The sequence below is a fragment of the Gossypium arboreum genome, chromosome 13, assembly GCF_025698485.1.
Source record: "Gossypium arboreum isolate Shixiya-1 chromosome 13, ASM2569848v2, whole genome shotgun sequence".
NCBI lineage: Eukaryota > Viridiplantae > Streptophyta > Magnoliopsida > Malvales > Malvaceae > Gossypium > Gossypium arboreum.
Window position 1 is genome coordinate 9,083,350 of NC_069082.1, and position 13,580 is coordinate 9,096,929.

At 29.7% G+C, this 13,580-nt stretch overlaps 1 protein-coding gene across 1 annotated transcript; it reads right to left on the reverse strand.

Moving 5' to 3' along the window:
• Positions 1–1,852: 1,852 nt before the first annotated feature.
• On the reverse strand, positions 1,853–5,737 carry LOC108461729 (uncharacterized). The gene is made up of 12 exons (XM_017761652.2): positions 5,257–5,737; positions 4,953–5,025; positions 4,787–4,861; positions 4,571–4,681; positions 4,396–4,438; positions 3,894–3,990; positions 3,245–3,347; positions 3,061–3,156; positions 2,910–2,942; positions 2,413–2,512; positions 2,213–2,297; positions 1,853–2,104 (listed from the first exon to the last, which is right to left on the reverse strand). The coding sequence occupies exons 1-12, from the start codon at positions 5,574–5,576 to the stop codon at positions 1,996–1,998; spliced, it is 1,245 nt and encodes a 414-aa protein (XP_017617141.1). The 5' UTR covers positions 5,577–5,737; the 3' UTR covers positions 1,853–1,995.
• Between the last annotated feature and the right edge of the window lie 7,843 nt (positions 5,738–13,580).

Sequence of the window (13,580 nt, forward strand, 5' to 3'; positions counted from 1 at the left end):
ATATAAACAATAAAAAATATTTTATAAATGGCTATATAAGCCTTCTCATATTTTGTATTTAGAGGAGGAAGAAGTTTTGGGGGAGAAAGTTATTGTAAAGGATTTTTGAGAGGTTTTTTTAGAGTAATCAAGGAGAAGAGTTATTGTAAAGGTTAGTTTTTGGAGAGAGTAGTTTTTTTGGAGATTAATCAAAGATCAAAGCAAAAGAGGTTTCTTCGTCTATTCTCGTTTTAAGTTTTTTGTTTGCTTATCATTTTTTCTTTCAATCTTATTTTGTTTTTTTATCCGAAAGTAAAAATAAAAGGAGGAAGCTTATCCATTTTACCGAAAAAGTTTTTTTGAGGTCCCATTGTCGTGTACGTGGCGCCGATGATGGCGCCATGGTCCAATGACAGACAGATGTGTGGCCTTGTGGCCGGAAATCACCCACTCTCTCCCTCTCTCTTTTTTGTTATTATTATATTTCTTAATATTATATTATATATATATTCTTTTAATATATTAGGTATATTCTAAATTCTATATTACGTATATATATATTATACTATTTTATGTATATATCTTTAATACTATATTATTTATATATATATATATATTTTTTTTTACATGTTATCTTATGTATATATTTTAATTATATTATGTATGTATTTTTTACACTATATTATGTACATATTTTTAATATTATCACGTATTTATTTTTTATATATGTACATATTTATGTAGTATTATTAATAGTATTATTTTTAAACATCATTGTTATTTCTAATATATATATATATATATTATGTACACCTTTTATTTCTATTTTATTTTTTATTTGTCAATATTAATTATTATTATTCTAATATTTTGATATTTTAATATTTTATATTATTCACATCACTATTCGCATTTTTACAATAATATTCTTAGATTTTTTTACTATCATTTTAAAAAATTTACATTTTAATTTTAAGAATAAGGCAATGTACCGATTTTAACATTAAGTCATTGATTTCATCGCTATGTTGGGTGAAGTTAGTCGGCTCGTGTTAAAAACAGGATATTCTTCTAAAAAACCAAAAACTTACAACTTCTCATTTTCTTCAATCGGATCACACTTAAATGTCAAATTGAATTCGTATTTTTGAAAATCAAGACAACACATGTTTAATAAGATACCAATTTTGGGCGTCGCGAGGGTGCTAATACTTTCCTCGCGCGTAACCGACTCCCGAACCCAACGTTACTCTGGCTTTTGATGTAGACCTAAATTCGGCCTTCATTTTTGTGCAAGAATAAATTTTCTTTTCTAAAAAAAGATGATTTATTAAGTGTCCGGTCACACCTAGAAAAAAGATCGGTGGCGACTCCCTTTTTTAATAAAATCGAAAGTCGATTTTTAAATTTTTTAATAATCGCCTCAATTAGCGACCGAAAGAGAAATTTTTACGTGGCTACAAAATGAATTTCTCATTATTTTTATCTAAGTTATTTGTTTTAACACCTTGGACTTTAGTGCATACATACTGTATTAAAGTCTATTCCTAGAATCAACCAACAGTGTTATAAACCCAATATTGATTCATTAAAACCCCTTATATTCTGTGTGTGTATAAATCGCCCACAGTTACAGCCCATATCACATTTTGGGCAGATTATGATCAAGTTAACTACTGTTAGATTGGTTTAATATATAAAAACTAACCAACTTAACTGATCAAACTTGAAATTTTTAATTCCTTTCATTTATCATATTTTGGTCTTCATATATATGAATATGTTTTTTCCATGAAAAATAAAAGGAATTAAAATTTTCAAGTTTTATAAACTAAATGATGAAATTCATATTAGTCTTGTGCGTACCGACCAATTATCAAACTTCTATTTCATTATGGCAACACATCTGTTTTTCTCTGTCACATCAGACCTATATAAAACAATTTAATATAGCATAAATTAAAATTACAAAATTCCAAAGGCTTGGTAAAAAGTAAATCAGATTTCAGCATTAGGTTATTGGGTTTTCAATCCAAACAAATTCTCGAATAATTTTGGAGCCATGGGAGGAAGCTTCATGGGCTCCGGTGCCATGAAGTTGACTATCTTCTCGTGAACATGGTACCTACAAGAATGTTAATAAACACAAACTCTCCAACGTTAAGAAATGCACCGGATTAACGTGACTCCATAAAAATACAAGGTGCCAATCCAATCACATTTGAAAACCTACCTTATCTTTCGACTCTTTGAGGCGCGACGATCAACTATTTTTCTCTTCTTGGTTTGCAGTCTTTTCAAGGCATAGAAGGCCGTCTCTGTGGTTAAACAGTAGTAATTTTGTTTCAAGAGAAAGGAAAGATTCTGGACACGCAACATGCCTAAAATTTAATAATGCAAAAGAAGTTTTACAAGATGGTAGAGAAGATTTACCAGATGATGTTGGGTCAACAGTCTCAAAAAATTCCTTCAGCAACAGCTGGTAAAATTCAGAATCATCCAGAAGTTCAGGATCACCTTCAGGATGTGCTTCCTAAGAACATAAAGGATTCAAAGATCAAAAATTTTGACAGGATATAAGGAGCATAACATGTATTAATAACAAAAGCAATATTCTTATGAATCCAAACCACCATCATTTTACTTTTGGCAAAGTACTGACTACCACTTCACCACAACTTGACCATCAGCAACTTCTCTTTCCTCCATGAGTTTTACAACAAGAAGACATCTCTATGCAGATGAAGGTTCCTAAAGAACCAGCTTTTCTTTGTATTCTATAGGTATATATCCTACAAAGCAAAAACCCATATGGCCTACCATAACCTCCCCAACCCCCTCCACAGAACACTTATGTGTGAGGTGGTTGGAACCTAGCAGTTGAGTACTTATTTTATTAAAGCCTAAGTAAATAAAGGGGACAACATTACCTCTCCATTAGCATTATTAGCAGCCTCAGTAACCTGCCCATTAAAGGTGGTGTAATCAATAGAAGCAGAAAATAAAAAAATCATAGTACAGAAAGGACACAAGAGGTATGCCCCCAGCACCCTCAAACTAGTTAAGTATTTAGTAACTTACGGCCCCAAATATGCCAATTGTTGATCTTCTTTGTTGCATTTGCTTTATCATTCTAGTTGGATCCCTCATATAGGCAGCCACTTGTTCACTGATATTCTGGCATAGGAAATGAAAAGCCAAGTAAGTTTCATTTTACACCCTATACAGCATCGATTCTATATCACTGACAGCTATAGCATCAAACCTGATTAAAAGCTTGCAATTTGCTTTTGATTGCAGCAGCACCAGTAGTGACTTCTGTCTTTCTCTGCCATTTGTTAACTGCTTTATCTCTGAAGGCAGCTATTCTACAGGATTCAAGCATTAAAATTTCCAGTTAACTTAAAATGTTCATCTCAAGGAATATTATTTGCACAACTAGAGTAGCAAGGGTAAAAAAAGATACAACCTATTCAGAAGAAAAAAGAAAGCACAAAGCACATGAACGAATGTTCATTAAAGCACTGATTCCAGCCTCCAGGCATTAACCTTTCTCAACACAGCATTTCTAACTAGCAATTTTGAGAGTCTATAACAACAAGCTGTAACTAATGATGGCTTATACTCTTTTAAGCATAGCATTTCCAGAAATGTTTATCTAAAGTTGTCCAATCAGGAATCATAGACTTCAAATTGTAATCAATCTAGAGCATACTTGAAAAAGAACTCATACACACTCCAAGAAGAATCAATTTGTTTGATGAATGAACACATAAGAAGTCACAAAAGTGACCACCTCATTCTTTTACAAGAATCAACTCGGCCAATTAATATCATCATAGTAAAATCTCTATTTTAACACAGAATATCAGTTCACATTGAGCAACACAGAAACAGTGATCCTAATGTACTACCTCCTATTCATCTGAGAAATCCGTAGCCACTCTTCGTCATCTTCCATGTCCAAGTTAGAATCTCCAGAAAGCTTCTTAGATGATTGGCCAGCATTACCTTGAGAGTAGGATGAAGGGTAAGATAATGAGATCATTGCCAAGATCCATAATGTGAATGCTCAGTAATTTGATGTTTGAATGTTTATGTATACATAGCACATTAAACCATACGTTCAGTGAAAAAGAACATAAATAAACAACCGAAAATATATAAACTTATAGACATTTAAGTATTCACTTGCACTGAAAGGGGAAACAGAGAGAAAAGATATATGTGATTAAAATCAATAAAATATCAGCATTTGCTAGTAACTAAAACTGAGCACAGCATGACACAGGCAATGCAGCAATATATATAATCTAACGAGGGAAAATAAGCTCATGGCATTTAAATAATATCAATAAAGTTTCTGTCAAGTAACAGAAAGTATGTTGAAAAATGATAATAGCATTGGTGTCATACCCTCTAAAGATTGAGCAATTGATGGGTTGTTCTCCAACAAAGCCTGACAACAGGATGGTAATAGTAAGAAAATTCAAGATGAATAGAAATTTCATGGTAAGGTTGTTAGAAGCATTAATTGTCAAATGTTTAAGAAGATATTACTAGACAGAATGTTTCTTGAGAAAACACATACCTCCTCCAGTTCCAGTAAAGAATCCAAAGTCTTCTTTGATGCAGTAATAAGGTCTGAATATGCAGCACTCACTTCTTCATCCGAAGTACAAAATGAAGACCTAACTGGGTCCTGGTAGAAAAGCCCTCATATAAATCTTACATGAATAAATAAAGAAAATCATTCCAATCCAGGAAAGAATACAAAAGACACAATAAACAGAAGGAAAATGGGTACCCGTGGTAGTCTATTCGAACTGGAGAATGCTTTCTGAAGCAAGAACCTGAACTCAAGAGTTTTATCCCAAAGAGCCTTCGCAAAAGGAGAATGTTAGATCATAGCGCCCACATGCGCACACACCCCCACGAAAATATAGCCATAAATATAAATGGAAAATATATACCTTTTGGTTCTTCACTGCTTGACCCTTTTTAACATCTTCATCCTTATGATGCTTGAGATTCCTCAATATATCCCTAATTTGAAAAACAGAAGTAAAAATAAAACAGCAACCTTAAAGAAAACAACATAATTTAATATTCCCCAAACACAAATCTGGCTATGTGTATTGTAACTAAACAATCCAATGTAAAAAGAAGAAGAAATAAAATTAGAACGCAAACAAAGCAATAAATACCCAATAGCATGCTGCAAGGATAAAGTAAAAAAGAAGAAAAAGAAAAGAACTTGAAGAGGGAGATGCTTACTGTTCCTGATTGTGAAGATCCTTGTACTCTTTTTCAAGCTCTTCCATCTCACCATCATTATCCTCCTCCTCTTCTTCTTCATCATCATCTTCATCTACTCCATCATCGTCATCATCATTATTCTCTAATTCATCATCATCATCATCATCATCATCATCATCATCATCACCAATCTCTTCTTCTTCATCATCTTCTTCTCCTTCAGCTTCTTCTTCTACTTCGCCATTAACCAATAATTCCTCATCTTCTGAATCGTCGAAGTCCTCCATATCCACATCTTTACCTCTAGCTTTTCTTGAACGTTTCGAATATAACCCCATTTCCCCCAATTCCGGAAACACTTACAGCAAGGTAGAAAATCAGAAAAGGGGAAAACCCTAAAATCAACACACAAAATTAAAAACAGGGTTTAGGGTTTAACCCGCTGTTTTTATTCAAAGAGGCTGAGCGGCAAGTCGGTTTGGTTTCTCAAGCAGAATGAGGTATTATTTTTAGGGTAAATTACAAATTTAGTCACTTATATATTATTTAAATTATATTTTAGTCAATAAACTTTAAAAATTACAATTTAATCATTGATGTTATCTATTTTTACATTTTAATCCCGAAACCACTAATCAGTATTATATAATTATTACATATGAAAAATTTAGATACAATTGTATAATTAATTTCTATAATTTCAGACAAAATGATACACACACTAATTTTGTTAAAAGGTAGAATTCCTTACATTCTTCATCAAAATTTTTGTAAGGTATTTAAGCATTTATAATATTAATTAGTTTACGTTATCATAATTCGAAAATTGTTTGGTAGGTTAAACCTTGAATACATTCTCTCCTTTGGTAGACAACTCTCTGTTATCTCGATGAAATGTGCGAAGGGCTTATGCCCAAAATTTGATGTGGGCTCACCTTCATATTGGCCTTGCAACTATTATCCACCATATTGGCTCTATAAAGCTGGCCCTCCAACTCTCCTTTGGATTTATTATCCATGTTTGAGTTCATGTCTACTGCTTTAAATAATGCTATTTTTAATATTTAAACTTACGTTAGTACAATACGTTTTATTGTTATACTCAACATTTTTTGGTAACTCTCCTTTAATCCATTTTTAGTAGTGATGTGTGGGGTCAAAGGGTGATTGGCCTCAGGGGTCCATTAGGGCAAGGTTGAGTGTATTAGTTATAAGTATTATAGTAATAGTTTTTAAGTTTTGGTTTGGTTGAGTTTGGTTGGTGTTTTGGATTTGATCTTGAGTTTGTCTGGTGGGGATATTAGTTTATGGGTTTTTCATCTGGAAAAATTTAAATATGGAAGTGTTCATGTTCACTGCACCAATTGTTGATAGTAAGATCATACAAGAAGGTGGAGTTGTCGATGGTTTAGAGCAGTTCACCTTGCTTATGGAAAGGTGGAGAGAGAGAAGAATGTCCCTTTTCATGGACGAAGCGAAGAGCTTAAGCACCTTTAGACATTATCCCAATTCCCAATGTGACACGTGTCATTCCTCTTTTGATGGTCTCAAAGTTAATTGAAACGTGGCAGTTGACGTCAAATAAACTCCACAAACCCCAAATAATTATGACCTTGAAAGATTTTATTCAATTGTTTATAAATTGAGCTGAATCATTATTCAAATTTAAAAAAAAAAATATCTTTCTGATCCGTAGTAATCTACCATGAATGCATAATTCCAGTCGCAAATTATTAGAGTTAAACATTAAAAAGAAAAAGATAATAGGGATTGGGATTGGGATTTGGAGTAAGATGTTAAGTGAACAAGTGCATTAACAAAGGAAAGAATAAGGGTATCCAAGATGATATTTGTTTAAGTAATAAAATGTAAGGGCTCAACAATTGGCAAGGTTCATCAGGTTCCACGCAGTGATGAAAGCTTGGTTGGTGGTCTCCACAATCTTTGAGAATTAGTATCTTCAACAACACCCCATTAAAGTGAGGACCTCAAATTCATGGGACTCACTCCCCAAATCATCATATTAAGTGTTGTTGGGTCGTGGCTTTACTTCTCCAGCAACCGACCTCATGATGATGATGATATAAAACTAGGGCACATCAACATCAATATTAATTAATGGCATTTATGAAACTAACTTAAGTCTTTGCATTTTTGCATACTTCAACTTTGAAGTTATTGTTTAGAATATGCTTAATAAATTTAATTATAAATTGAGTCGTTTGTTTAAGTTTGAAGATAAATTCAAGATTTATTTGAAAAGTAAAAGTTTTATACAAAAATATAAATCTAAAAATAGATTTAAATAAAAATAAAACTATATTTTTAAACGGGCCATGCCTTTTTTTTGTAGTCCCTCTTAATTTTAAAATTAAGCCAGCCTTTTTTTGGTATATTACCACATCTTCAAATGCCCCTCTTTTATTACTCATTTGATTCGCAGTTAGCTATTCTTTACCCACAATTTAGATGGAATATTAAAGGACATGTGGAAATGTTGTAATTTATATAGTTTTATTTTATCCGATCTTTTTTAATTTTGAAATTGAGTAAATTCGTCTCTTTTAAAAATATCAAAATAATTCAATCCCTATCAATTTTGAGAATAAGCAACTAAAGAAATTTAATCACAGCGTGAATGTCTTTCATCAATTATACATACATATTTCATCATTTTGGCCTTAATGCTAAAAAATTCAACAAATTCAGCATTAACATTTATACACATGTTGCCGTACAAATTTGTTCAATTGGGACCAAATTGACAGAATGTATAAATATTGAAGGCAAAATTAGTTATTATACCAATCAAAATCATATACAATTGATGGAAAACATTAACCTTGTGATTAAGTGTCTTTAGTTGTTCACTTTTAAAATTGATAAAATTTAAATTACTTTGATTTTTTAAAGAGACTAATTTACTTAATTTTAAAATTAAGAGGACTACAAAAATCTTTTTATTTTTTAATTTAATTATAAAAATATATAAATATCAATAGAAATTTATATACTTTTATCATTTTATTATTTTTAAATAGTAATATAAGTTTAAATTTTTACTTGAATCAAGCCTCAACCTGACACGTAAATATCTGTAATTACAATGTGTTCTTATATTTTTTAATGTTTATTTATAAAGCTTTTTATTTCACTATCAGTGCATGAAATAATAACCCATATAATTATTTACATATTTTAATAACATTTTAACTTATTAAACATGTACTCTCTATCTATTCTTTGTTAGATTTATCTCGAGAGAATTTAGATAAAATTATTAACTTCGAAAAATAGATTTAAAACTTCGAAAAAAAATATTAAATCTATATAATATATATAGTTACCATTTTCAGTTTTTATAATAGGTTTTTTATATGTTATGTAATTTTTAATAATAAAATATATAATATTTTAATATAAATATTAAAAATTATATTAAGTTAATTAAGTTGGCTATATTTAAAATTTTAATAAAAATATAATTTTAAATATACTACTAATAATAACATATATTTAAAAAATATTATAACATGTTTAAAAAGTTTAAGTTAGTCATTTAAAATATGAGTGGATTAATCAAAATTTGATGCTTGAACGGAGTTTAAACACTTATGTAAAGTGTTGATATGGTATAGAAACTCAATCCGAATCTAACATAACCCGATTTGCGAAGAATTTTTATCCTAAGTGACAAATCAATAATTCCAGTTGAATATGGTCACCAACTTTTTCTCTCTTTAAAAATTAAATATTTAATAATCATATTTAATTTCGACTAAATTCAATAATAAAATTAAACCTTTAAATGAACATCAAAACTCTATTAAATTAATTTTCTATCTATAAAATTAAAATTTGAATCTTATTTAAGGAACATCAATTTTTTACTACTCAATGTAATAGACATTAATACTGTAACAAATAAAATTCATTAAAATTGTTATAATAAATATCGATAATGGTGGTAAAACAAGCGTAAAGTAATAAGAAAAGAAAAATAAGAACATATAGATTTTACTTATTTTAGGAAAAAATCACGAGTAGAGGAGAAGAAATTTACTAATATTAAAAAACGAATAATATAAGAGAGATTTCGATTATATCTATTTAAGGGTCAAAAAATCTTATTATATTCAAAGTCAAATAGAAGGAGAATAGTTCTATACCTCGACCCTTTGCTCTAACATATCCTTTGATTTTGTTACTATATTTTTTCTTCAAAATTACGAGATTCGGATCATATAATCTCTAATAAAAGTAATAGAACTTTTTCTGTCCAAATGCAACTAATTTGTCCCTTTCTTTAGATCGTATCTTTAGAAGAGCAATACAAAATTATTTCGTTGGTTTTGAAGGCAAGTTTTATGAGACAATTAAATGGTTGACACGAAACAGGCTAAATTCATTGAAATTGCAACTACTCTAAGCTGCATCTTGACCGTATTACAAACTATAAATAATAAATTACAAAAAGAACAAATTGTATGTAATAGATAGCACTGACTGTGATTGGGGCGGGACACCTGTCAACCCCGATTTGAGGATTATGGGATTTAGGTTGAGAGTTTAATATCCCTGTTGTTTTTTAGTAATAAAGAGTTTAATATTTTAAGTTTGAGAATAAAAGGATTCAATCTAATTTGTTCCTAAATGTAATTAAAACCCTGGGTGTGATAAATTAAAATTTTAAGTGCTAAAAATTAAATATTGAATTTTAATACTGAATTTGGTGAGTCTTAAATTTATATTAGAAAGTTGTTTGGTAAATTAGTAAATATAAGTATTGAATATAATTATATTGTTTGATAAAAGTAAATATTGATTTTTTAAAATATTATTTATTTATTAGTTTAATCTTATAAAATATAATATTTTATATTATTTTGGATAGTTTTGGATAAAAATAAATATATTAATTTGAATATCTCTTATTTTTATAAAAATGACAACTTATTTCAATTTTTAATAAAATAAAATCAAGCTAATGTTTTCTAAATTCTGACATTCTAAATTCTTTAATTCGGAATAAATTAAATCTCCTCAAATAAGATTCGAACCTACGACCAATCAATTAACAGTCGACCGCTCTACCGTTGAGCTTCTGAAGAGTAATAGAGATTAGTTCTCATAGAGTTCAATTCTCATTATCAACCCATGATCAATATGAGTTTGAAATTTCTTTCGTAACCTCTGAAATTCTTTTGTAGTGACTTCGTTTCATACCTGATTTTAATTTCTCTTTTTTAATTTGTACTTTTACTTTTTTATATTTACCGTGAATGTAACCTACACTTTCAAAAGGTTATTTATTCAATTTTTTTTTTTGGTAAAAGGCATGTGGAATGTAGAAATGAGAGAAAATATCTTTTTTAAAAGGCCAAAAAAAAGGTGTAGTGTTAGTTGCTAGTTCATAGAGCTATGATTAGCTGAATGGTGCAGAAGCTTTTAAGGCTCAAAGTCCCCCCAAGATCAACCTTGTACTAAATTCGTATGTTAATAGTAATAATAAAGCAATGAGGCCAAAACATCAAGAAATCGATGTCCAGTCCAGACCAGATGTTGCTTGCTTGTACTAAATAGTTTTCAGTTGAAAGCTGTGGTGCGAAGAAAGATGCAACAGCATGGCCCAACAACATATACGTGCCCAGAATTCAGTAGTGTCTATGCTGCTGCTGCCTGCAACCCTATCCCCTACCTACAACCTCAATTCTTAGGGCATAGACACACAGTTGTAGGCAAAGGTAGGTAATGCATTAATGGTGGCTTGCACTGAAGTCCCAGTCACAGTCTATTGCTACACCCTATCATATAGCTTTACCCGTATATTTAGTTTACTCTAAAATTCTTGCGTTCATAACTACATTGAATCTTAAAATGAAGGGCAAATCTTTTTAAGAGTGTTTCTGACTTGAATTAAGGTTTCCTCTTTAAACGTAAAAATTTTTACGAAATTTTTTTAAAAAAATTATTCATTAAATTTACATATATTTTCTTTTTCTGTCAGAAAATGTGTGGTGGTTTTCTTTTACCTGATAGTACATTTTAGTGAGAAAAGGATTAAAGCGAGGAAGTGGTGGCTACTGTAGGTATTGGCATCAAACGTCAGGTGGTTACTGGTTGGAACTTGAGACTCCAATTCATGTGCTGTACATATAAACTTAATATGTGAGAAACGGTTTTGGATCGAATTGGTAAAGAATTTAATGATTAAATAAAATAAATTTAAATTTAAATTTTGTGATAGAAAAGAACAATGGGAATTTTATTTTTCGTTTAAAGATTTAATTGAAGTTAGTATAAATATTGGATACAGTTATCGTAATGAAAAAAAATGAAGAAAATAGTGGAAATTCCGTGATTTTTTTTTTATGTTGACAAGCTTTTCTTTTTGGAGAAAATGAAGATGCAAACTTGGCTTTTATTTTTGACTGTTTGTTTTATCAGTAAGAGAATGTGTAAATGTAATGCATAAACAAAACATGCTCTCCATCCCCAGATTCAAGCAAATGCATGAAACATGAAAACTTGGAGTCCAGCATCTGGCGAACCGCCAATTTGTCAATGTAAGTGCTTGTAGTTAACTCGCAATTTAGTCGGAAATTTTCATTCAGTCACATACAAAGAAGATTCTAATATTGTCTTTTCATGTGAGAGATAAAGTACAGAAATGTTAAGAAATCTGCATCATTGAGGCAATGAAACTAGTGAACGAAATCCAAATATGTTCACACTCTTAATAAAATAAATCATTCAGATGGTTCCTACATTCTCATAGACAATAATTAATATCGATAATTGTTTGGATCGACCCGTATAAATAACGAAATAGAAAAGGTAGGGAATAACAAACACAAATTTTATATGGAAAACTCCTCCAAAGAGGATAAAAACATCACGGGCAAAGGAGACTTCGACTTTTCACTAAATGAATAAACAAATGAGAGTATAATATGAGGAAAATAAACATAAATGTACATTACCCAAAATGTAACGACTCGAAGTTTACGGGTATCTGAAAAGTGTATTTCTGGGTATCCGTTTTCTTAAAACGGATTCGTAAATGTTTACTAAAAATATTTACGAAGTTAGTTGTGAGGTTAATTAAGTTTTGGTTAGGTGAAATTGTTTAAATTAAGGTTAATTGGGTATAAGGATATAATTGAATAAAGTGTGAAAGTTAAATTATAGAATGGAGAAAAATCAAGGGACTAAATTAACAATTAAGCCATAGATGTTAAATGTATGGTAAAAATAAAATACATGTGTAGTAAAAATATACATACATTTGTATTATATATATGAATTTACTTATTATATAAGAAATAATAATTATGATATTATAATAATAAAACTATAATAAAGAAATAAAAGAAATAAAAAGGTAGAAAAGAAACAGAATAGCAGAACGAAAAAGAAGGAAAGAAAGGGAAAAGAAAGGAAAATTAGGGTTCTAAGTGTTAAAGCTTAATTTGGTAAGTCAATTTAATCCCTATTCTTGTAATTTTGATGTTTTAGAATTCTAGAATAAAATATTACTTGATTTATGTGGAAATTTTGAAAGTTAGTTGATTTTTAGAGGTGGTTTATGTTGAATTAATTGAAGAATTAGGGTTTGAATTGATAGATTTTCAAGTTAGAATTGAAAAGGGGATTAAATTGTAAAATAAATCATAAGTTTTGAAAAATAGTGACTAAATTGAAAGAATTTCAAAATTAGGATTTTATGGTGAAATTAGAGAGTTGAAATTGGTTTTAAGTAATAGTTGAATAAAAAAATAGAGAATAAAATTATGAAGAAAATAAAGTTAGAATTGAATAGGGATTGAATTGGAATTTAGGCAAAAGATGTGTATTAATTGAAATATGTAGTATGAAATTGTAGTCTATTAATAAATTTCAATTGTTTTGATTTCCGTAGCTAACATTGAGCCGAAGACATCGGTTAAGAAAGGGAAAGAGAAAGTCAATAAAGATAGCTCTAAAAATTACGGTTTGTATTTCTATAATCCGAATTTAATTATTAATTATTGAATTTTGATTTAAATGTTTATGGTAAGATATTAAGGTAAGTAATAGCACTTTTTATGTTGAATTTAATGTATGTAAATTTGTGATTGATACGATATTTGAATATTAGATAATTGTAGTATTGAAATTGAATTAAGTTGAATTGAATTGTATTGAATTGGAATTTATGAGTTATTTGAATTGTGTAATGAATGGAAAGTTGAAAAGTGAATTAAATACCCTATTAACAATGTCGGGCTAAGTTGGATATAGTTGGTATGCCATAGGATTGGAAGTGTTCAGGGATACTTCAACTTTGAGTCAATAAGGCA

Coding starts and splice junctions, on each gene's coding strand:
- LOC108461729 (XM_017761652.2), bottom strand. CDS start 5,576: ATGGGGTTATATTCGAAACGTTCAAGAAAAGCTAGAGGTAAAGATGTG. Junction 4,682..4,786: donor GTTCGAATAGACTACCACGG/GTACCCATTTTC, acceptor CTTTTCTACCAG/GACCCAGTTAGGTCTTCATT. Junction 3,348..3,893: donor ATTTCTCAGATGAATAGGAG/GTAGTACATTAG, acceptor TGAATCCTGTAG/AATAGCTGCCTTCAGAGATA.